At 36.7% G+C, this 25,750-nt stretch overlaps 2 protein-coding genes and 1 long non-coding RNA gene across 7 annotated transcripts in view; 1 reads left to right on the top strand and 2 right to left on the bottom strand.

Annotated features, from left to right (window-relative positions):
- The window catches only part of ACAD11 (acyl-CoA dehydrogenase family member 11), an 81,613-nt gene that overhangs the window by 20,563 nt on the left and 35,300 nt on the right, over positions 1-25,750 (bottom strand). For all 3 annotated transcript variants that reach the window (XM_010947734.3, XM_010947735.3, XM_045511229.2), the window contains 4 exons: positions 18,840-18,917; positions 18,035-18,173; positions 14,789-14,896; positions 13,291-13,389 (listed from right to left, as the gene is read on the bottom strand). In XM_010947734.3, the coding sequence (XP_010946036.2) occupies positions 13,291-13,389; positions 14,789-14,896; positions 18,035-18,173; positions 18,840-18,917 (424 nt within the window). The remainder of the gene's footprint in view (positions 1-13,290; positions 13,390-14,788; positions 14,897-18,034; positions 18,174-18,839; positions 18,918-25,750) is intronic.
- ACKR4 (atypical chemokine receptor 4) lies at positions 7,034-13,143 on the top strand. Of its 3 annotated transcripts, none has more exons than XM_010947730.3 (3): positions 7,034-7,169; positions 8,232-8,629; positions 11,112-13,143. In XM_010947730.3, exon 3 carries the CDS (start codon positions 11,121-11,123, stop codon positions 12,171-12,173), a length of 1,053 nt encoding a protein of 350 aa, XP_010946032.1. In that variant the 5' UTR covers positions 7,034-7,169; positions 8,232-8,629; positions 11,112-11,120; the 3' UTR covers positions 12,174-13,143. The 3 variants fall into 3 exon arrangements, with proteins under 3 accessions (XP_010946032.1, XP_010946035.1, XP_010946034.1); XM_010947732.3 differs by having other exon boundaries at positions 7,130-7,169; positions 8,507-8,629; XM_010947733.3 differs by lacking the exon at positions 8,232-8,629 and having other exon boundaries at positions 7,042-7,169.
- Positions 16,113-18,028, bottom strand: LOC141578777 (uncharacterized). Its single transcript, XR_012509426.1, has 2 exons — positions 17,181-18,028; positions 16,113-16,625 (listed from the first exon to the last, which is right to left on the bottom strand). It is a non-coding gene; the product is annotated as an uncharacterized LOC141578777 (long non-coding RNA).

Raw genomic sequence — 25,750 nt, 5'->3', positions numbered from 1 at the left:
CTGTCTCCAGAGAGTTTCTCCCCTTTTCTAGAATGTTATATAGTCATAATCACAGCCTTTTCACTTAATAGTATGCATTTAAAGTTCTTCCATATCTTTTCATACCTTGGTAGCTCCTTTCTTTTTAGTGCTGAATAATATTTCATTATTCAGATGTTCCTCTTTTAAATGGCCATCTCTCCCTCTGCCTTCTTCTTCTGGAACTCCAATTACACACATTTTAGACCTTTTAATATGTCCCATAGTTTCCTAAGACTGTTCATTTCTTTACATCTTTGCTTCATATTGGGTAGTTCCTAATGGTCTATCCTCAAGTTTATTAACTCTTCTCTGTCATCTCCATGTTACTAAAACTATTCTGTGAATTTTTTCAGATATTTTATGTTTCAATTCCAATATTTCTAATGGGTTCTTTTTATGTTTTCCATTTATCTTCTGATATTTTCTATCTTTTGATTTTTCTTACCCTCACTGAGCAAATTTATAATAGCTATCTTAAGTCCTTGTCTGATAATTCCAACACCTGAGTCATTTGGAGGTTGGGCTTTTCCCTTGAAAGTGGGTCATGTTTTCCTGGTTCTTCACCTGGTGAGCAATTTAAGATTGTATTCTAGACATTATGATTCTTTTGCTTTGAGGATTCTGGATTCTTTTGTATCTCTCCAAAGAGTGTTGATGTTTTTGTTTTATCAGAAAATTAACTTACATAGAGTCAAACTGTAGAGTCTGTCTTAATTAAGGTGGGTGGGAGGTCAAATTCAGTTTAGCTCTTTTAATTTAGCTGCAAGGTACTTGGAATCTGCCCTGGGAATCACTTTGGTTAAAGAGTCAGCCAGAGACTTGGGCAAAGTTTATACATGAAACAGAGCTCCTCTTTTCTGGTCTTCTCCTCTGCTGGAATCCCATCTTACTCTGTCATTTTCCAGGACTGATGGCTGCTCCAGATACTGTTCCTTAGGACACAAGGACCTGAGTTATCTAGAGAAGCTTCAGCATTCTCACACCACACTATGTCCTCAGGCCAGAGCCTTAAAATAGAAAACTCACCTTGTGTCTGTCTCATCTTCCAAATTTTGACTCAGCTACAAAATCAGCCTGCCTTTGTTCATTCCTCAGAGTCTTCAGGTAGTTATTTTTTTGTAGCTATCTAGCTGTTATCTGTGAGAAGGTCAATCTCAGGGGCTTATTTCACCACACCAGAAGTGGAGCTCCGTTAGAGTTCCCTCCTTTAAACTTTACCAAAACCAGGTCTTCACTTATCCAGTGTGATGGTTCCTTACACATTCATATACCTGTCATTAGTGTCAGTTGAAGTTTTAGAAATGCAATGATCACCTTAAAATATGATCATGTAAGAGGCAGAAATAGGAGTCTTAGAAGTGCTAAAATTTTAAAACCAATAAAAACAATAGCTTAAAATTCGATTCCCCTCAATTATTCTGTATTATGAATTACACATGTAAAGTAAAAAGTAAAATACAGTTAAGAGTCAAGTGCAATTGTTTTAAAACCAATGCTTGTAATTTGGGTTCCTTCAAATTTAATGGAATCTACTTTTCAGTAGTTCTGAAAGGACGTTTCAGCTGCTGTATCTGCAAAGTTTTAATGAGAAAAGATCCCTCCATTCACATATTTCAAAGTTAAGTTTTAAAAATCTCAGATGCTATACTCCTGATGGTGATTCCAAGTGTCCTGAGTTTTACAGGTGCTAACAGATAGAAAATGAATTCCACTAATCCGAGGATCAACCCAAAGAACATTAGAATGATTCGAATGGCAGATGATAATACTTAAATTTCACTGTGGAGCTTGACTGAAATTTCTTATCTGAAAAATGCTGGCTGAGGGAGTTTTTTAACCTTTGATTGGCCCTGGCTCTGCAATAATATGCAGTCTTGCTTTGACTCTTAGTTAGAAATTATAAAGACTCTTTCCCAGAAAGGCTTACTTTTTTCAACTATATATTTTCCTATGTGGGGTTTTTGAGGTCTTAGTTGTAGGAAGACTTGAAGCCCACAGGCTGAAGGGTCAGGCTACGTGCCCCACATAACCCACTGTCTCCTTGGTGGCATGCTTCTGAAAATCAGATTAGGACATAAAGATGTGACTTGGGGTTCATTTTCATTAGAGATATTTTCTTTCTCTACCTTCTGTCCTGGTAGTCATGAACATATTGAGTAAATCTAAGGCTTCATGGGTCTTAATCCTAGATACCTGGAAGCTGAATCCTTCACAAGTAAAATCCTCTCTACAGTTCCCTTAAGCCCTAGTTGAAAGCCCTCTTTTCTAATATTTAGAATGTATATATTTTCTCTAATGATTCCTAATAGCATTTCTTACTTTGCTCTTTCTATCCTGAAAAATTGTTGCCACAGCTTTATGTAAGTGCCCAACAGACTTCAGGAATCAGGTAAATTTTGAAGAAATTTAAGAAAAAAGTCAAATAATTCTTTAATTTTGCTTTGTTCAGTCTAATATGCAAAACCATTCAGATTCTGCAAAAATAAAACTTCTAAATTGGCTCTCCTTTTTGGAGTCATCAAGTAGAGGAAGTCAGGGTGAATACATAGGTCGTAAATTTTGAAACACTTTGATTTAACCTTGATGTTACAGAAAATGGGAAAAACCTCTCACAAATATATCATCTCAGTTACAAGCAGAATTTGGCAGGTGCAGCAGCTGAAATGTCCTTCTAAAGAGAGTTTTTGCTCTCTTGTATTATTTTAGTCAAGGAACAGGAAACCAAATGTCATAAATTTAATACATTAGAGATAATCTGAATAGACCAGAAAACATTTAAATATATCTGCTGTGTCACAGGACTTCATGAATGAAAACAGATGGCATAGATAAAATAATTTCGTTTTTACTCTGGAATTTGTGGTATTTCAAGATTGTCCAAGTGCCAGGATTAAGTCAGGCTGAAAATGACTTTTCCCTGATATTTGCTGATGAATTTTAATTTCACAGGCTCTTACAACCACACAGTTATCAAAAAAAAAAAAATCATTCTCTAGCCCAAGAAAAGATATCAGGTGGAGAAAAACATGACTGATGGTTATGAAGGTGATCTGTAACAATAAAGACAGTGATGTAAACAATAATGTAATATGAAGCGCAGTTAGCCATCTACAAAGTCTCAGGGTTATGTTTCGTACCAACATTGAATTTCTGAGCTGAAATACTTAAACTTCATTTGGTCTTAGCATTAATGCTAATATTTAGCTTTAATTCAAATATGAATAAAAATCCATTATGAGTTAAGTAAGATTTTACAATGAAATTTCCACTTGTTAAAAAAAAAAGTTTATCATACAATCCTACAGTTAAGGGAAAAAACAACCTCACGGGTTCTCTTGGAGTATGTGTTGTTATCAATAGGGGAAACAACCTTTGAAATTCACTTACTGTACCTCAAGGAAGGTTTACATCTAAGAAGCATTCAATAAATGTTACATGCTACTGCTACTGCTGTCTTTATTAGAAAATATAGCTGGATCAAAATCAGGTCCAGATAGATCAGAACTGAAAATTGTTAAAAAAAAATTTAAATAACCAAGCCATAAAAAAACTAAAAGAAAGAATAATTGAATATTTATGAAATTTCTGAATGGGAAAGAAAATTTAAGCCTCAAAATGATAAATGAAATAAAAAAAAATTAGTTGGCTTGTCTGCCTAAAACAATTGTACATTAAGAACCAAAATTTAAGCAAAAAATGATTTAGGGAAAATACTTCATACACAATTGGCAAGGGCAGGGGAAGGGCACTGAATCTGCTACAAGTCGTTTAGACCGCAAAATGGTAGCTGAATAATACATTCTACTGGCAACATTCTATGGAAACAGACACTTCCATACATTATTGGTGAGAATACCAAGTAATACTATCCCAACAGAGTACAATTTGGTAATCTCCATCAAAGTTACAGATTCATTTACCCTTTGATCCATCAATCTAACTTCTGAGATCTATCCTACAGATAGAGCTGTTCCTGACTGAAATGACAGATGTGCAGGATTATTCACTGCAGTAGTATTGTTTATACTTGCAAAGACTTGAGCATAAACCAATATCCATCTATAGGAGACCATTAAGTATACTGTGGTATGTCCATATCATAGAACCCTTCTAAGAAGAATAAGGAAGATTTCTATGAGCTTGTCTGAAAGGACTTTAAGATTATTCTACATGGTAGAATGGTAAGAATGCTATCTTTTGTGTAAGAAAAAAAGGAACAGTTTTATGGTTGGTTCTATTCTTCAACACCCCTCAGTAAGATTAGATTAAGTCCAGTTTCCCACCGTATCTACAAAGATGCTCTCTGTAACATCATTTGTAAAAGCAAAACACTGGAAACATTCTAAAAGTCTTACAACAGTTGAATGGTAAGGCAAATTATAATCCACAAAACAAAGTATTATTTAGCTACTAAAAATATCATTTATAGTGAGTTTGGAATAACATGAAAATGCTTAAGCAAAAATGCTAAAAAAGCTCATATACAATATAAATTCAATATGTAGTATGGACAATACACCAAGTTTAGTGTACGTAGTGTATGCAGTATGCATATCCTAAAGAGAAATCATAAGGTGATTCAGTAATGCTCAATATGTATTTCAATACCAATGGTATTTTCAGTGATAATGTAGTAGTTCAGTCAGACTACTTTTCAAACATCTATCACTGAGCAAAATGACACTACAAGAGGAAGGATGAGAAGTGGATGTGGAGAGAGAGAGGTCCTTTAGGAACAAGGGACATTGCTACGTTAGAGCAGGTAAGGGTGAGAGACAATCTATGTGAGAAGTCAACTGGAATCATAAAGATTCAGTTCTTAGGGATATGAGAAAAAGTGGAAGAGAGGTACAAAAAAAAAAAAGCACATCAAGAAACATCAAGTAAACACTTTGAAGAGTTGCCAAAGGTAAGGGATGCCTTTCCCTACCATCCAAGCTTTATGAGTGCCTTTCAAATTTTGTCAAGTATTCCCTATTAACACCAGCTCTTCTAGGTCTCTCTGTCGAGGAGGAAAATACAGGGAAAGGCCAGTCAATGAGCTAGTTTCACCATGTTTCATACGCAGGCATGACTCACTATATACTGCCAGAAAAAGCCTGATCCTGAGATCCTTTATGCCCCAAGGGCTGGGCATATGCTTGAGTTAGCAAAAATGATGATCAGATTCAAAAGATGTAAAGATTATAGTATTACAACTAATTTACAAGAAGGGAATTTTATTTTCTTATGAAAACAAAGGAAAAATAGATACTTTAAAATATCTATTAAAATGAATCAAGATTCTATAAGAGATGATGTCATGGAATAACAAAGATGTACAAGAGGTAGTATGAAAAAGCAGAAACAGTCTGTGACTGAAGATCTTGATCTAAAATCCCAGCTTCATTGCTAAATTTCTAAGTCTGTAGAGGGTGTTACTTCAACACTGATTGATTAGTTGATTGACTGATTGACTCATTCATGTATTTAATTATTAGTCAGTGAGCTGGTACCAGAAGTAAGGAACAAAGCTAAATGTTGAGGATACAGCAGGATACGGGGCTGCTATGGAAGATACCAACTTTAATAATACTAACAATAGAGTGAGATGGTGCTACATAGGAGTAAAGAGTAGGTGCGTCTGATCTAATCTAGAAGAGTTAAAGAAGGCTTTCTGGATTAAATAATGTTAAATTCGGACCTGAATCTAAATCCTCAACAGGAGGTAGGGAGCTAGAGTGGGAGGAATATTCCATACGGGAGAAACAGCACAAGCAAAGGCTCGTAAGTCAGTGTTGCATATACATATCACATAAATGGATTGAAGAGATCATGTAATCGCTAATTATAGAGGCTGCAGTTACAGACTAGTCATTAAAAAACTATAGCACTAAAGGCAAGTGAGATGAGACAGTAATCAGAAAGGAAAGTAGAATTATTTATTAATCCAAATATTTATTGAGTATCTACTACGTGCCAGGCATTATTCTATATAGGTACATAGGTAGATAGATCAATTGATCCATCAATGAACAAAGCAAACAAAAGCCCGGCTCTGATGAAGCTTATAGTCTAAAACAGGGTAAGAGACAACAAGACGCCGAACATAACGTAAATGACATAGTACATTAGCACGGAAGTGCAATGGGTAAAGTGAATTGGGAGTACAGGCAAGTGAGGGGTATTTAATTCATCAATTAATTAAATATTTTTCTTTGTTTTATTGAGATATAATTAACATACAGCACTGTGTAAGTTTAAGCCATACAGCATAATAATTTGACTTACATACATCATGAAATGATTATCACGATAAGTTTAGTGAACATCCATCCTCTCACATAGATATAAAATTAAAGAAATAGAAAAAAATTTTTTCCTTGTGATGAGAACTCTAAGCACTTACTCTCTTGACAATGTTCATATATAACATACAGCAGTGTTAATTATCCTTATCGTTTGTATATTACATGCCTAGGACTTTTTATCTTATAACTAGAAGTTTGTACCTTTTGACTGCCTCCATCTAATTTCGCCTTCCCCCCAGCCCCTGCCTCTGGTAACCACAAATCTGATCTTTTTCTATAAGTTTGTTTTTGAAGTATAATTGACCGACAACACTATGTTAGTTCCTGTTACACAACACAGTGATTTGATATTTCTATAAATTTCAAATTGATTGCTATGATAAGTCTAGGCAGGACATGTCACCATACAAAGATATTACTTAGTTATTGACTATATTCTCCACACTGTACATTTCATCCCCATGACTCATTTATTTTGCAATTGGAAGTTTGCAATCCCTCCTTAAGAGTTTGTAATCTCTAAATCTCCCTCACCTATTTTTTCCTTCCCCCACCCACCTCGCGTCTGGCAACCATCTGTTTGTCTTCTGCTTCTATAGCTGTTTCTGGTTTGTTATGTTTGTTCATTTGCTTTGCTTGGTGAGGGTATTTTAAATAGAATAGTTAGGGGTTGCCTCAGTGAGGAGGTGGTGATTGGACAAAGATCTGAAAGACTTGAGGGAGTGAGCCTTGCAAATATTAAGAGGAAGCACATTCCAGGCAGACAGAGGAGCCAGTATAAAAGCTCTAATAAGGAATGTGCCTGGTACATTTCAAAACAGCAAGAAGGCTCGTGTGGCAGAACAAGCAAGCAAAGGGGTGAGTAGCAGGAAGAGGGTCAGAGAGGCAATGAGGGAGGGAGGCAGACCTTGTGGGATCTTGTATGTCATTCTAAGATTTTAGTGGAGGGTTGCGTGTTTGCTCCCTCTCGTCCCATATACATCAGATAGAGAGTAAGAGGCAAGAGTAGGCAAAAGACCAGATAGTCTAAAGAGGGCAGGGGTAACATTAAGAGCAGCGTCCTTCAGGAGGCAGCAAGAGATCAGAGTGAACATCAGTCACAGTAAGAAGAGAGGCTTCTTTTGGAAGATGTGTACTGGAGTCTGGTCAGGAGAGGCAAATCTGCCCTCAGTGACTTTGCACTGGTAGCTGAAATTGGCTAGGGGAGCATCTACACCATGGAAAATGGCAAACCACTGCAGATTGAGGCACTTTTTTCTTCATCAGCTGGTTTAGCTGCATGCAAATAACTCTTCCTCAAAGACTGGTGGGTAACAAGGAGGAGAGGCTGGGAGCACCCTCAGACACATACTGTGGGAAAATGAAGGAAGACGAAAGAACCAGTGACCCAGAGCCTCTTTTCTGTGAATCAACAGGAAAGTCAGACCAACTGCTTGGAGGAAAAAAAAAGCACTGGGTCTGAAATAACTTCTGCAGGTGGAGACTGAGCCTAGCCTTGCAGAAGAAAATAAATAAGGGAACTGTTATGCAAATGTGAAGAGAGTCAAGGCCAAATGGGTCACTATGGTTAAATTGTATGCATTTCTCTTTTTTCTCTAACTTTTCCTTTGGAAGTTGGCAGGGTGGTGGTAACCTCCTCAAGACAGAAGGATTTTGAAAGTTTGTATGCTAGTCTTTGAAGAAAAAGGTTACAAGAAGGCAAGAGAATTTAGTCTTGGGGAAAGGCATACTCTGGGGTCAAGGACAGAGGAGTACAGTGAAGCCAAGCAGAGTCTCATAGTTTAAGCAAAATATAAAATGACGTGGTATAAAAAGTTAAGTTCTATAAATGCCTAAAGATTACTCAGAATTTAGTTTTTGATAGTTTAGTCTTCAAAAGATAAGTTTCTGGGTTAAAATTATTTTTCTTTTCTTTCCTAGACAAAAATTTTAGACGGCATTTCTTTAGATGCTACCTACAAGTACTTGTTAGCTGCCTTGGGGCTCTGGAGTGAATTCTTTTGGTTTGGCAGTGAGCACCTCAGCTGCAGGCACTTTGTTCCCTTCAGCTAAGTGGAAACTTTGAAAGGTCTGTAGATTTTGAAACAAGATTTCAAGTTAGTAAGTAACCTAGGACACTTAAAAACTTGGATTTGACTTTACAGGACGATTATGCATAAAATGTAAGATCAAGTGCTCACAAGGTTAAATTTCAGGAAAGCCTTCCTGGATGTAAGACAAAGGCGGGGTGTAAAACGAAAACAAAAGTAGCCTGAGTTAGAGAGGTCATTCGATTTTACTCTGCACTCAAGACTGATCCTCTCTGTCGACTGAAACAGGTTGGTTTTTTTCTTTCTTTTTTCATTCTGACTTGGATATGATTTTTTTTTAAGCTCAAAGACTTTGTATAATTACCTATGTGGAGGGAGTCTTGATGCATAAAAGTTTCCATGTGCAAAAAAGAGCTATTTGAAAAGTTACACACTTTGAGATAAAAAATAAATATAGCAAGAAGAAAATATTATTTTAATATCATTACTTGCCTGTAAAACTTTGCTCCTAATAGGTTTTGCTATAGCATTTTTCCTGCTTTGCTTTATAAACACTATTTTTTTTTGCTCTTGTAATAATTATAAAGGCATTTAAATGTGTTCTGTGTATCTGTCAGAAGGATCATTTCTGCAAATAATTTTCATTCCTATTTTTATCTATTCACATTTTTAGTATAATTGATTTTTATTTAAAAATATCCTTAATATCCTATATTGTTTGGCCATATTATACCTTATCATCAGTTCATGATTTCTGGGATGAAAGAGAAGGAAAGAACAAAGTTCATATTGTGTTAATAATTAACATACAAGAAAACAAAGACCAGAGTAATCTTCCAGATTGGATCTGTTCAAATAGCTTTAAGGATAGTCATTTAAAATCATTGGCACCTGGTTTTTACATCATGAAAACTGTTTCCTTGGGGGGGGGGGTCTTTGCTTTATTCATCCACAAAGGGTTAGCAAGTGTAAGCGTGTTCTATTGAAAAAGTACCATAAGTTGGCACACTGTTTGAAAATAACATTTTCATTAATGATTCTGTAAGAATCTTTGAGATTCTTCCAAGGACAAAAATAACCCAAGGGAGAAAGGCTAAGGAAAAAAGTAAAACAAAACTCAGTATTATAATAAAAACACTGAAAGTCACTGTTACATATATTTTAACGCTTGTGAATTCTGTGCCAGCTTAATACTACAGGGTGTTAATAGCCAATATAGTAAAATAACTAAATGATGGGACAGGGGATTCCTGGAGCACCATCTTTCCATACTACTGTAGCAGCTCTATACCTACTGGTAAAGCTTTTAGTTTGACAGATACTTTTTGGGTGCCTGGTATGCACCAGGCACCCTCTCAGGTATTAAATACAAAGAAAAACTCAACAGGTCATAATCTTAGGGAACTTAGAGCATAGAAGGAAAAGGTACTCTAGGAAATGCATCTTCCATAGAATGGGGTCAGTTCTCTGAGAGGTATGTAGATACACCTACTGGGTTGCAAAAGTCTTCTGGAGTGGCAACATCCAAGTTAACTGAGTAGGAATTGGCCCTTCAAGGGAAGGGACAAGAAACAGTATATCAGATAAAGGAACAGAATGAGTAATGATGTAGAGATGTGCTGCAGCATGGTATGTGCCAGAAAACTGCTGGCAAATCAGTACCATTACTGTCGACAGTGTCGGGTACATGGTAGAGGGACACAGCAGGAACCATGGGTAGGACCACATTACAGAGAGAGCCCCGGGTATGATGCTAAGGAGCTTAGATTGTATCTTTCAAATGAAGAGATGTGTCTTTCAGGTGAGGAGCTAGGCAGGAGAGTGATTGGCATTTTAGAGATACTGCACTCTGGTGGCAGTAAGAAAAATGTTATTGACAAAGAGTTGTAAGGAGGAACAAGAACAGGATGCCAATAAGTAGGATGCTGGTTAGGAAGACATCATAACAGGGCAGGTGTGAGACAGTGATGGATGGACAAATTGTGTGGCTGTGTCAAAGAGCACAGATTCAAAGGAGGAGACAGATTTGAGACCTTTTTGGAAGGTAAAATCAGAATTTAGGCACTGACTGGAAATCAGGGATGAAGATAAGAGAGAAATCAAGGATGGTGCAGGCTTGAGGCTTAGGTGACTAGTGGAATGACAGTGCTACCCAACAGCAGTTTACAACCAGCGTGGAGTGACCAGTTTTGGAGGGAAGCTAACTAGACGAGACTTTATTTTATAAAAGCCAACTAGTAAAATTCCATACAAATGCTGGGATAATTTATTTAAAAATAAATTTATAAATGAATAAAAGTAAAATATTTATTTTAAATAAATAATTTAATTTTAAAAATTTAATTTATTGTCAATATACTGTGTAAGAATTACAGAGTTGTATATGTAAAAGTTATAAAATGTTTAAGCCCTTTCAGTTGAAATCTAACTAAATTTTCGTATTTTAAAAACTATTTTTGTATGAAAATCGTTACTTTTACTTAGGCTTTAATGGTTTAAGAAAATTCTCTCAGGACATTATTTTTATCTTCCCTCTGTAAATCTCAGTTCCTGTACACAGACTTGTAAAAACAAAGAATGAAGAATTAATCTTGGGGATATACTCTGATGTGGATTCCATTAAACAGTTTCAAAGAGTGGTGGATTCAGGCTCACATATGTTGCAGCAACAGTCTATTCTCTAGTAAAAGAATAAAACATACGCTAGATCAGAAATGTTTCCGTTTAAGCAGTATTACGATGGATGTCCTGTATTCTTTCTGCCATTTAGGTTGGAGCCATGGCTTTGGAACACAACCAGTCAGCAGATTACTATTATGAGGAAAATGAAGTGAATGACACTCACGACTACAGTCAGTATGAAGTGATCTGTATAAAAGAAGAGGTCAGAAAATTTGCAAAAGTTTTCCTTCCTGCCTTCTTCACAATAGCTTTCATCATTGGACTTGCGGGCAATTCCATAGTAGTGGCGATTTACGCCTACTACAAGAAGCAGAGAACCAAAACAGACGTGTACATCCTGAACTTGGCTGTGGCAGATCTACTCCTTCTACTCACTCTGCCTTTTTGGGCAGTTAATGCAGTTCATGGGTGGGTCTTAGGGAAAGTCATGTGCAAAGTCATGTCAGCCTTGTACACAGTCAACTTTGTCTCTGGAATGCAGTTTCTGGCTTGTATCAGCGTAGACAGATACTGGGCAGTAACTAGAGCCCCCAGTCATGGAGGAGTGGGCAAACAATGCTGGCTCATCTGCTTCTGTGTCTGGATGGCTGCCATCCTGCTGAGTATACCTCAGCTGGTTTTTTATACAGTCAATCACAAGGCTAGGTGCATTCCCATCTTTCCATACCACCTAGGAACATCCATGAAAGCATCGATTCAAATGCTAGAAATCTGCATTGGATTTGTAATACCCTTTCTTATTATGGGAGTGTGCTACTTCATCACAGCGAGGACACTCATCAGGACGCCAAACATTAAAAAGTCTCGGCCCCTCAAAGTTCTGCTCACAGTGGTCATAGTTTTCCTTGTCACTCAGCTGCCTTATAACATCGTCAAGTTCTGCCAAGCCATAGACATCATCTACTCCCTGATCACCGACTGTGACATGAGCAAACGCATGGATGTCGCCATCCAAATCACAGAGAGCATTGCACTCTTTCACAGCTGCCTCAACCCGGTCCTGTATGTTTTCATTGGAGCCTCTTTTAAAAACTACATTATGAAAGTTGCCAAGAAGTATGGATCCTGGAGAAGACAAAGACAAAATGTGGAGGAGATTCCTTTCGATTCTGAAGATGCTACAGAGCCAACCAGCACTTTCAGCATTTAAATGTGAAATCGTTCTGTCTCTTGCTTCGATACATATGAATGATGCTTCTCCCTCAGATCAAACATTTGCATTATTCTGAAACTCAAATCTCAAACACTGTGGTAGCAATTTAAAACAAGAAGAGGCTGGGGTGGGGAAGGGGGGTGGGGTAGAAGCCAAGAAGAAGAGGAAACAAAATAATAAATGCACAAAGCATTTACTAAAGTTAAAATCAACAATACAGGAAAACAGTAACAGGTATAAGTAAGGAAAATACTATGCTATAAGTTTGGTGGGTGATCTAAAACAGATTATTAAAAAGGCCTACATTAAGGGGTATTTATAATTATTTTATATTATCTAAATTTTAATGTAAGAACAATTTCCCTGTATAATTTTAGTACTTGAATAACTTCTCAGCAAAATTTAATCTTTTTCCTATTTCTTAATTTATAAGTGATTTCATAAAACTTCAGACAGAATAACAATTAGTAATCAAAAAATACATGAAAAGCTTTTCCTGCTAAGTTTCTGCTAAGTTTCTAAACGTATAATTTGTGTTAATGATGTAAACTTTCTTTAGTAATAAACGTTATCCTGTTAGATGTATACTCTAGAGGCAGTCCTCAGATAATCACACTTACCTAGGTTTCAATTTTTATAACTTCCTAAAGGTCTCATCCACGTATGTGTCTATTACTGACGATCAACTAAACAGTATATTTTCCTACGTATAAAGACTCTTATTTTTCACTTAAATATTTGTATTTTTCAGCAAGGAAAATATGTACCACCATAACTTATTTTTAATAATGTGTACTGCTTATCTCTTTAAAAAGTTATATAGAAATTATTATAGTCCATGTAATATGTCCTTATTAAAATTTAATTTTGTTAGAAATTACAGTGATCTAAAATAGTATGCACTAATACGAATTTTATCTCTCACAAACTGTAAAAAAACCTCTTAAAATAAACATCACGCAATCAAGACATGTAATTTTAAAATTTATCACTTTCTAAATTTGAAAATGCTTTCAAAGGCAGAATTTAAAGAACTGTGGTCATGAAACTAACAACTCTGTATGATGTTATTCCAGCAGAGCATCTGGCACAAAGGATCAATCTGAATACTCACCACTGCTCCACCATTTCTTGCCATTAATTACATAGCTGTCCCCATCTCGCTGGATGCTACATTCAATATTTGTGGCATCACTTGAAGCTACATCAGGCTCTATAAATAAGCAAAGACTGAATTTACAGGTAGGCAGATGCCATCAATTTACAAAAGAGACTTAGGTGAGAAAACGTGAACTCTTTGAGGACAGAAGCATCTTTCTATCATTTCCCCATTCCACAACCTACACAAAGTAGGTATTTAATAAATGTGCATTGGAAGAATGAATGAATGAAGTAGTTAGAACAATTCAGATCAATCAGCGAGCTAAATTGTGTTCTTGGCTTCCTCACTGATACATGACTTGGGATACAACTCACTCAATCCTTTCTCTAATCATCAAAAGTACATTGAATACATTGTTCTTTGCTTCCCACAATGGAAATCTATACTACATATTTGCAGGCCAGATTTCCCCACCATATAGCATCTTAAACAATTTCTAACTGTGCTTGCAAATTCCATCAGAATGCTTTCACCAGTTTATTTATTTTGCATTCTATAAAGTCTGCTCAACACTTAATGTCTTCAGCAAGTTTTCCATGGGACACCTTTACAAAACTGCTTTCCTGTATGGCATTTTAGAACTTACAGGCTAGCTTTCAATCATAGTAATCTGCACTTCTTAATATGCTACTCTTTTGAATGGGTCCTTCAGTTATTTTATGTGTTCTCTTTCTAAAACTAGAGACCCAGTTTCTTTAGAAAAGGAGCTATGTACTCTACTTATTTTGTAACCTCCAGTTAGAGCTTCGTAGACAACACATCATACTGCAGGCGTTCAATAAATGCCCCTTACTGATTTAAATGGAGATCAGTTTTGCTATGATAAATGTATGCAATGTTATAGAAGACAATAAAACCTGGCCAAAATTATGGCCAGATGAAATTTAGTTTAACTTTAAAGTCAGCTATGAAACAGTGACTTTGTCCTCTGAAGAGTTCTTAATTACTGTTTCCTATGTACAAATGGTACCAAAACTCATTTTTATTAACATGATCCTCGTTTTATTTTGCCATATGATTATAATTTGAGCCATAGGACCAACATTGGTGAAAGTTCTGTTTTTCCGGGTTTATGGCAGAGTATTTTGGAAGTATCAATATAAAATTATCACAGATGTGAATATTTCATACATTAGGGTAAAAAAGATCTTAAATATCCATAGATGGCAATTTTAGAAATGCAAGTCAAAAGATAATGAAACTAGGTTTACTCTGCTGCTAATGCCTAAAGCAGGTTACTACAGAACATTATTTAATGAGAGGACAATTTTATTTTGCACATTTAAAAATGTCAAAATTTAAAACTGGAGTCAAAGCAAACATAGTCACATTCCTAGCCATGGGAAAATTTGCCTGAAACACAGAGCCACATCCCACACTTCTTCGGTTCATCGATCATAGCCCAGGAAGAGTGACCACACAAGGGAGAACGTGACTGACTTAATTTTACCTGTCATACAGAAGCAGGAGGCAATGGTCCCTTGAAGAAGAGGCTCAAGCCACTGCTGCCTCTGCATCTCACTTCCATACAGGTGGAGCACCTCCATGTTCCCGGTGTCTACACGTAAGAAGGAGAAGCACTTGTTTTGCATTTAAAAACTTACCAGTATGAGATCCAAACTCCGTATAGGTAATACAGACACGCATCCTTTTAAAGCTAATGTTTGCTAACAAAAATATTTTGAAACATAAGAATAAATCTAATTTACAATGAAGGTATGCCATAAGCAGTTGTAAGCACATGGCATTTGGTGCATATTTATTCAAATTGTTCTGAATCATAGATGCTCATCCACTTCATCCCAATGAAGCTCTAAGAGGGGTCTAACTCAATTAGGACTGAGGGAAATAATATAGTAGCCCAACCTTTGCTTGCTGTCTTGCAAATACACTCTGCTAGGAGTGACTGCAATTCTCCTGGAGAACAATTAACAATACATATTTTACTGAGACTCCAGCCTTGAGACCCCTGTTCCTCAAATACACCTGTGCTTTCTAACTTCCTTATATTTGCTTGCACCAGGCCTTCTCTCAGAGGAAATTCTGTCATTCCTAGTAAATTTCTGTTTGAGCCACCTTCATTGTGAAGAATCTGCAAGTACCCAGTCAGACATCTCTCTTTCCTTTGACCTCACATGGTAATTATTGCCTCTTTACTACAACACTGCTTTTACCTTCGTGCACCCCATACAGTCTAGGAAGTACTAAGGCATCTGAAGGATGCCAAACACAGGACCCATGTCCTGGATGGCAAATGGCGGGAGGTAATGCCAAAGGCCCTCTCCAGCCCTTGGAGGGCATGGTGCAGTACATGACACACTGCTGTGTCACTCACGTGGAAAAGGATGCTTCGTGTCTGCCGCAGAGCAAAATGCTCCAGGTGCCTTTCTCTGATTTTCATCCCCATCAAATTTCTAAAAATACTATCTAAAACCTTACCCTTGAATACTGATAGCTTATAAGATTTTGAGGAAGAATTTTTCAATATCATCACTTGCAATGACTTTAAAGACAGTCACTGAAATGCCTATGAAAAATGAACTAGGTCTAAGTTAAGTCTCAAAATATGTTTGTACTCTGTTTCAACATCCCCAAAGGAGCCAAAGTTATATTAAAATGTACAACATTCCTAGTAGATAAACACAAGCTTAAAATTCTGTTTAAGTGAGGGAGAGAATGAGTCCTGAGTTATAATTAATGAGCTCATGGTTTTCTTTGCTTGCTTTAAATTCAGTTTTCTCGTTTAGTTCAAATGAAATAAATATTGAATAAAATCTTTCCAAAAATTATTTTATTCTGAGAAGCTGACAAAACAAAGCTATTATTTATGGGTTGTATTATCATGGAATAGCTTCACACAATGAGATAAAATCTTTAGAAACTCTGGGAGTAGATTAATTTTACAATAGCCTCATTATTAAATGAAAATGTAGTACAGTAGTAAATCAGTGTTTTGAAGAGAGAAAAGGTGAGGACCTGGGACAAGTTCAACCATCATCACAGGTTTCCAAATTATCTTAACAGTACCAAAGAAATGAGAGTCAAAGTCCAGAGTGGGAACATTTTGCCAGGCAACCAGACAGTGTTTTCTCTGACATCCAGTATACCCCTTTCAGGCATTTCCACCTTCATTAACTCTTTTTGGGAGAGCATTAGCACCAGGGCCATAAAATTAGCACAAAGGACAATGATAAGGCCTAACTTGTGCAGAACCACTATAGGACCATCATCCTTCTACAAATCAAATGCTAGTCTTTGACTGGAAGCAGCAGAATAACCAGAGTAACCTGGGGGAAAAAAAAAAGACAAAGACATTCTCAGGGTCTACCTTAAACCTCCTGAATCAGAATCTCTAGGGCTGGAGCCTGTGCATTTGAAATTTTTTTAAAGTTATTTAAGGGGTTCTTCTGCAAATATGGGTTTGAAAACACCTTCAAAAGACTACAGTCCAGGTTTATTCCTCCCATAGTAACTTTTTAAAGAAAAGTTGGCCTCTTTCCCTCTTCCTTCCAATTTTTCATGCCAAAGTCCTTTAAGGGATCCTTGACTCCCCTATTAATTCCCCCAAACCAATGTGTAAGTCCTCTTGGCTCTGCCTTCAAAATATATTTAGATTCTTTCCACTTCTTACCCCTTCCGCTGCTACTGCCCTACTGCCCTGAACAAATCACCATCATCTCTCACCAGGACTATCACAACAAGACTCTCTGCCTCCCTCCTTCCTTCTGTTAGTTCTCAACATAGCGGTCAAAGGGATCCTTTTAAAACTGAAGTTACACCTTGTCACTGCACTGCTCAAATCCCCAGTGGCTTCCAATTTCACTGGAAGTATAAGCCCTTACCTGCCCGTTAAGTCCCAGCATATAAGGCCCTTTCCTCTCTGATACCTTCTGCTATTCTCTCCAGCCACAATGGCCTCCTTCACTGTTCCTGAAATACACCAATCATGCTCTTGTTTAGGGCCTTTGCATTTTCTGCTCCTTATGTTAGGAAAACGCTTAGCCCTGATACCAGCATGGCTAACTCTCTCACCTTCTTTATCTTAACTGAATGTCATTTTCCCAATGACATTCCCAACCATTCCATCTTATTGTAATCCACGTTCCCTATCCCTCAGCTCTCCTACACTGCTGGATTTTCTTTTCCCCAAACCACTTTTCAGCTTCAAACTTACTGTATAATTTTCTTATCTATCTATTGTTTATTTTTGTCTCTCTTCGTTAGAGTGTCAGCACCATGAGGTCAGGAATCTTTGTGTATTTTATTCCATGATAAATCCCAAGTTTCTAAAACAGTACTTGGCATATAGTAAATAATAAATAAATAATTGGTAAGTAAATGGAGAAACAGTGAGGCTAAACAAAAGATTTAGAAATCTATCCATTCTGACTAACCATAGAAATATTCAATACACGATCAGTAAACTGAAAACCTCATATTGCTAATTCCTTGGGTGGTGACTTCTATTCACTAATATTCTTAATGTAATGATGTTTAACAAAAGAATAACCCAATGAGTACTTTAGATCCACTTTTAAATATTTAAATCAAGATAACTGAAAAGCCAAATTAAAGAGAAATTTATAAATCAGTGACTTTGTGCAGAAAAAAACTTCCTTGTCATAAAACAGGAAAATTTTAAACACTGCTCAAAATATCTAAGGAACATTCTGTTTTTAAATAATGTAATAGTAACCTGGTGCTTGGCAGTTAAAGACATCTGGAGCAAAAAAGCATTTTCCTGTTTCTTCAGCAATCAAGGCATAGTCCACCTGGCTGAGACCACTTACAGCTGGCAAAAACAAGTTCCAGAGGCCTTCTGCTTTGGCCATTTCCTGTCAAGGTGATGAATATGCCAGAGTGAGCATAATTTATCATGACCTAAAATAGTTTATTTTTAAAAGATATTGGCATTTATGTTGTTTAAGCTTATGAAGTTATTTATTTCATTGTACCCTACAGTGCGCAAAACCAAGTAGTTATTAATTCATTATAAATCAACAATTTCTTCATGGTTAAATAAGTGACTTTCCTTCAAGTTTCATAGATTTGGCTGAAAAACCTGAGTACTTCTTACTGAATCATAGTTATTATAAAATAGCCTACATCTGAATATAATTATGCCAAAAATACTTTTCTGAGTATTTTAATTTCTAACATGTGTTCCTGTTAGAACTGAAGACATGAAACTTGGATTGGGCCCATGTGGGACAAATGCCCTGCCTCAAAATTCAGTCTCAACTAAGTGACAGACGGTCGTCATAGTGTTAACTGCATTTTTTTCTTTGAACAGCTGTATGAGTTTGTCTTTATCATACAGGCTACACAAAACACTGTAACCTAATTTGTATATTATGGATTTTATTTTTAACTTTCTTTTTAAAAAGTTATAATTGATATAATTATCCTCTACATATATAGCAGCAGCAGCAACAACAAAGGTCTCTCAAAAACACCTGCATAGAAATTCTCCAATTTTAAGGTTCTCCTATTTTTCTTACCTTGAGTTTATCAATCACTAATGGTTTTTTCCACTTATCCACTGAATTTCCATTTTGACCATAGAACTCAATTACCTCCTTAAAGTATAAAAGGAAAAAAAAGTTCATTAGCCAAAGTTAATACAAAAAGTAAATAATGCTAATATTGCAAATACATATAAACTGCTAATATTCAAAGTAAACATATTTAGGCGAAGAAACCTTTCCAACTGCTGTTCTATCAGTAATATTTCTTTCTAAAACCACACATAGAAGTATAAAAAATCCTGGAGGTTTGCTCCTTACAAATTTATGCTACCTTGATATTAGAGAATTACCTTCCAAAATCTTATATCAAGATTTGAGTGTTCCATTTTCAGCAATCTGGCACATTAGATGGTCATAGAATCCCTTCCCAGGGTAGTACAACTAAAAATAGTGGTTACATTTTAAAAAATTATTTAAAAAATACATTTAGTAACGCATAGCTGTACTGGCAGGAAAATAAGGAAAGTCCTCACAGGTCAGGGAAAAAAAATATGACTCTTCAGGTGTGAGTGAGCATTGGAGCCAAGTTTGTCTGGGGTTGTAGGCCGATCTGTGTTAGCCTGGGTCATAGTTTGCAATGGGCCATATAGGCAGGGGTCAGGAAACAAATCCAAATGCCCCAAACAGGGCAAGAGGGAGGATCAGAGATCACCAATTCCCTCCACCAAATCCAGGATGCCTGATGGGCAAAACCTAAGTGGCAAAAAATAAAAAACAACAAAAACCCACTCCTTAGTGGTAGACCATGGGAATACAAGCCATAAATAGGATGGAACAGAAAAAAGAAATATTTCTAACCTGAAACTTGTCTTCACCAAAGTTTGAGATCTGAATTCATAGACCTGTCAGGCCCTAAAATCTCAAGCTAAAAATGAAGTTTGCAGTGTTCCTGGTGACAGTGCATGCAAGCCCCTGGCAGAAGCGAAAAAACATTCTCTCTGGAGGAAAGAGCTTTAAACCAAAGCCTTAAATAATCCCTGCAGATAAAGTTCGATTCCAAAGAACACGAGTTCATAATGAGAAAATACTGAACACTGAAGGTAACAAGCCACCATTAGCAAGAATAGCAAACACAGTAGTTCAACAAAACTGAATCACACTGCCCAAGACGACAGACAGAACAATGACTAAACAGAGAATACAAAGTATTTATGTGCAATAGATTTCAAGAATAATGGAAGGAATTAAAAGTATGACAAAGGACTATCAAAACTGGCCAAATTTGAAAAATAACTTGAATGCAACTTGAGGTAAAGAAAAACCACAGTAGTTAAATCTAAAAGCGCAGTGGCAGTGGGAGAGGGTGTAGCTCAGTGGTAGACTGCATGGCTAGCATGCCTGAGGTCTGCGTTCAATCCCACTACCTCCACTAAGGAAAAAAACAAAACCAAAAAAAAGCCCTTAATTTAAACCTCCTCCCATTAAAAAAAGGAACTTATTAACAACAAAATAAAACAAACAAACAAAACTCAATGGCAGTGGTTCTCAAGCTTCAGTGGGTATCAGAATCACTGTGTAAAACACAAGGGCCCGAGCCTCATCCTACTTCGATGAATCTGCTTCTATAACCTTAACTAGCTCTCTAGGCAATACTGACACATTTCAGATTTTGAGATCCACTGCTCTATGCGAAGTTGAAAAGTAGATTAGTTGTAGCTGAAAAAATAATAAGTTGGAAAAAAATTCTGAAGAAATTACTCCTTTCTTGACTGAAGCGCAGAAATTCAATAGAAGGATAGTGAGTGGTTAAAGGATCTGATGGATATAGAATCATTACTTCTCTTCTGTCGAGCGAAAAAGAAAAAAGGAAAAAACAAAGATAAAAGTTTACTAGCAGATTCTCATTAAAGGAACTTGATCCTAGAAGAAACATCTGGGTTGTAAGAAGGAATAGTAAATAAAGTGAAAGATATAGGGTAAATTGAAATGTAAAAACTAGTGACATAAAACAATAACAATAATCTAATTTGTGCAACTAAAAGAATCAAGATGAACTAAAATACTGGACTATAATGGCACTCTCCAATATTTTGCTATTAAAGCTTCTATGTACTTATTTCCTACATATAGGGTAGTAGAATTACTGGATGAAAGGCTATGAACAATGGCCAAAGCTCCATATTATAAAATTATTTTCTAAAGTTGTTCTACCAACTTAGTCATACAGGTAACATGCAAAAACGTTCCTTTTGTTGAAGCCATGACTAGTCTAGAGTATTGCTATATTTAGTGAAAACTTCAAGAAGATAAAGGATGGTTCATTCACAAGCACCAGGATGAACAGCACTGGTCATTTCTGTCAGGAAGTCAGTTACTTCGGAAGATTTCCTGTTTAGGATTGTTTATTATTTCCATCCGTCGCATTGCCATAGGAACAGGCAAAGCAACTGTGTTTGATAAGAAATGTGTTATGTAATACGTGTACAAATTCCTCATCTCTGACCACCTCTCTATAATACCACAGTTTTGAGAAGCTAAAATTTCCCAGTGTTCATATAATTATTTTAAAGCCTTGTGTTGTTTAATACTTTCTGTTCTAAAGTCTATCCATATGGAGACTGAAAAATCTTTTTGTGGTATGGTAGGAATCAAAATTAAAATACTTCATTACAAAGAAGATTTCTGTAGTTCTTAAAATATGAAAAAGTTTATTGGCGAAAAAGGAAAGCAGAAAATATGCTTGGTGCCTGATCAATTCTCCCCAAATATCACCTTTAACATCTAACTCCCTCATTCACTGATTGAGATACTGCTATGGAGTATATTGGTTCAGAATCTTAAATGTGAGCCTACAAATAGTTTTATAATATAATATGTTTTTCAGTTTAAACTTAAGTCTGTTAGAAAGAAAGAAGCAACAGTTCTTCCACAGTATATTATTAGACTCAGTAGGAAAATGTGACTAACGTTATTATGTTAAAAGTGTGTTCTGAGTAATATGTCATGTTGCTAGTTCCTGTTCTACATGCTATTTTTAGGACTCCTTATCCATTTTGAATGGGAAGAGCTGCCTTTCTTTTCTTCTTTCAGTTTCTTATGATAATATGACATACAGCTCTGTATAAGTTTAAGGTATACAGCTTAATAATCTGACTTACATACATCATGAAATGATTATCACAATAAGTTTAGTGAACATCCATCCTCTCATAAGGATATGTAACTAAAGAAATAGGAAAAAAAATTCTTGTGATGAAAATTCTTATCATTCATATACAAAATACAGCAGTGTTAATTATATTAATCATGTTATACATTACATCCCTAATTATCTTTCTTATTAGCTGGAAGTTTGTATCTCTTGACTGCTTTCAACCAATTCCCCCTCCAGATCACTCCTACAGGCAGAATTACCTTTTAATGTTTTAATAGATAATGGGTTCTTATGTTCTTACTTTATGATATGTGAAGAGTTTCAGAAGGTCATTAGAATAGCATAAATGAAGTTTATTTTTTCCCAGTACAGAAAACTGGAAAATACATTATGTAAAGTATTAGGAAAAAGTCATCAATAGTCTTACTAGCTAAAGATATGTACTATTAAGATGTTGCTGTATTATATGATACAATCTTGTATTCTAGACATGACTGTTCTAGGTTTTATAAACTTAGTTACAATAATATTGGACAGAATTGTATAGGCTTTCTCCCCTTCCATTTTGAAAAAGGTAATTTTCTCCAAGTATCGTTTCAAATGTGTATGATGTCACAAACAGGGATTAGTATTGTTTAGAATCATTCTACAGGATAAAACGTTTTTACAGATGTTAGTACACATTTTTAAAGGAAGAAAAAGCTCACATTATTAGATGTGGATATATTCCAGATTTGAACGCTCTACAGACACAAAATGATTATAGCTTTCCTTGCCACACAAAATGTTGACAATCTTTCCTTTAAAACTATAGGCTGCTTTTTAAATTTATCATAAAGCATTTTCTTTTATTGCAAATTCTTTGCAAATATTTTAATTGGTGCATGATAGGAAGTTCAGCAGATGTATATGACATTTCTCTTCTGTGCTGCATGCTTCCCTGGATTGCTCATTTACATTTATGAATGAAAAAACAAAGCTACTTGGTTTCCTCTGACAATTCTGACTCTCCTTTGAAAAATGAACTGGTTGTTAAGCACTCGCATGTCAATACACAGGCTTCATTTTAGGGTGAGCAGGTAGGAATCAGGCAGGCTGACAGCCAAGCTATCATCTACACCAAAGCCCCCAACAGAAAAATAAAACAAAACTGGGGGACTCCTCTCTAGAGCACTAACCCTCATTTGAAGCCATGACTTCTTTGAAACAGATCATTTGCCTTTTTAGAGTACTCTTGACAGCCTCCGATCTGGGGCAAACACCACTGCTATCCAGGCGTGTCAGAAACCAATCCACGCAGTCCACCTACAGCTGAAGTCTTCCATCAAACATCTTGATTTCTCATCCTCTTCTCACTTGTGCCCTCCATTACAGACAATCACAGGGGATTCCATTGTGAAAAAAAAGTTACCACTTGATTTCTAGCCAAGACTGCGGAATAGTAGGATCACGAGCTCGCCTCTCCTCGCAAATACAACAAAACCACAACTGACTGCTAAACAACCACTGGGAAAAAAGACTGGAGCCTAACAAAAAAGATCTTCTTCAACCGGAAACATAAAGAGGAAACCTCAGCAGGCTGGTAGGAGGGCCATGCTCGCTATATAATCAGGCCCCATATCCTCCAGGTGGGCGACCCACAAGCAAAAGAATAATTAAGTTGCAGAGGCCCTCCCACAGGAGTGAGAGTTCTGAGCCCAACGTCAGCCTCCCCAGTCGGGGTTCCAGCATTGGGAGGAGGAGACCCCAGGACAACTGGGTTTGAAGGCCAGTGGGGCTTAACTCCAGGAGCCCCATGGGACTGGGGGAAATAAAGACTTCATTCTCTTGGGAAACATATACAGAATCTCACATGTGCCAGGTCCAAGGGCAGAGGCAGTGATTTCATAGGAACTTGGGCCAGACTTGCCTGCTGGTTTTGGAAGGTGTCCTGGGTAGGTAGGGGAGAGCTGTGGCTCACCCAGGGCCATAAAAGCTGGTGGCAGACACTGCTGGAGTATTCATTTACGTGAGCTTTCCTGGAGGCTGACATCTTGATTGGCTCATTAGCACCAAGACTTAGCCCCACCCAACAGCCTGTAAGCTTAAAGGCTAGGAAGCTCCAGGCCAAACAACATACTGGGTGGGAACACAGCCCCACCCATCAGCAGACCTCCTGAGCTCAGAGCCAACCTCTTGAAATAGCCCTACCCACCAGCGGTCCAGGACCAAGCTTCATCCAGCAGTGGGCAGGCACTAACTCCTCCTGCCAGGAAACCTGCATAAGCCTCTAGTCCAGACTCATCCACCAGGGGGCAGATACCAGAAATAAGAAAACAACAATCCTAAAGCTTGTGGAAGGAATTTGCAAATACAAGCCAGACACTACCCCGGGACTGGCTGGTCCCAGGCCCTTAGGTAACAAGAGAGGAGTGTACTGCTGGGACGCATAGGACATCTCCCACAGAAGGCCATTTCTCCAAGGTTGAGAAACATAACTAACCTATCTAAAAATACAAATAGAAAGACAGACAATATGAAGCGGCAGAGGAATACCTTCCAGGCCAAGGCACAAGATAAAAATCCCAGAAGAAGAAATAAGTGACAAGGAGATAGGCAATTTATCCAAGAAAGAGTTTAAAGTAATAATGGCGAAGATGTTCGGAGACCTCAAGAGAAGTATAGATGCACAGAGTGAAGTTTTTAGCAAAGAGTTGGAAAATATAAAGAATACCCAAACAGATTTGAAGAATAAAATTACCGAAATGAATAACACACTAAAAGGAACCAAGAATAGACTAAATGAGGCAGAAGAATGGATCAGTGAGTTAGAAGACAGATTAGTGGAAATCACTATCACAGAACAGAAAAAAGAAAAAGAATGAAAAAAAATGAGGATAGTTTAAGAGACCTCTGGGACAACATGAAGTACACTAATATTTGCATTTTAGGAGTCCCAGAAAAAGAAGATACAGAGAAAGGACCTGAGAAAATTTTTGAAGAGATAATAACTGAAAACTTCCCTAACTTGGGAAAGGAAACAGTCACCTAAGTCTGGGAAGTGCAGAGAGTTCCACAGAGGATCAACCCAAATAGGAACACACTGAGGCACACAGTAATCAAATTGATGAAAATTAAGGATAAGGAGAAGTGAGAGAAAAGCAGCAAATAAAATATGAAGGAACTCCCCTAAGGTTTCAGCTGATTTTTCAACAGAAACTCCGAAGGCAGAAAGGAGTGGTATTATATATTTAAAGTGATGAAAGGGAAAAACTTATAACCAAGAATACTCTATCCAGTAAGGCTTTCATTCAGATTTGATGGAGAAATCAAAGGCTTCACAGATAAACAAAAAGTAAAATAATTCAACACCACCAAACAAGCTTTGTAACAAATGTTAAAGGAACTTCTGCAGTCACCAAAACACAAGAAAAGAGAACAAAAAGAAGAAAGAAAGAAAAAAAAAAAAAGACCTACAAAAACAAACCCAAAACAATTAACAAAATGGCAATAAGAATTTATTTATCAATAATTACCTTAAATGTAAATATATTAAATGCTCCAAACAGGACATAGACTGGCTGAATGTATACAAAAACAAGACCCATATATATGCTGTCTGTAAGAGACCCACTTCATATCTAGGGAAACATGCAGGCTGAAAGTAAGGGGATGGAAAAAGATATTCCATGCAAATGGAAACCAAAAGAAAACTTAAGTAGCAATACTATATCAGACAATATAAATTTTAAAATAAAGACTGTTACAGAGACAAAGAAGGACACTACATAATGCTTAAGGGATCAATCCA

The sequence above is a fragment of the Camelus bactrianus genome, chromosome 1 (assembly GCF_048773025.1).
Source record: "Camelus bactrianus isolate YW-2024 breed Bactrian camel chromosome 1, ASM4877302v1, whole genome shotgun sequence".
Lineage (NCBI taxonomy): Eukaryota > Metazoa > Chordata > Mammalia > Artiodactyla > Camelidae > Camelus > Camelus bactrianus.
Note: the sequence above shows the minus strand (reverse complement) of the source record. Positions and strands in the feature narration are given on the sequence as shown.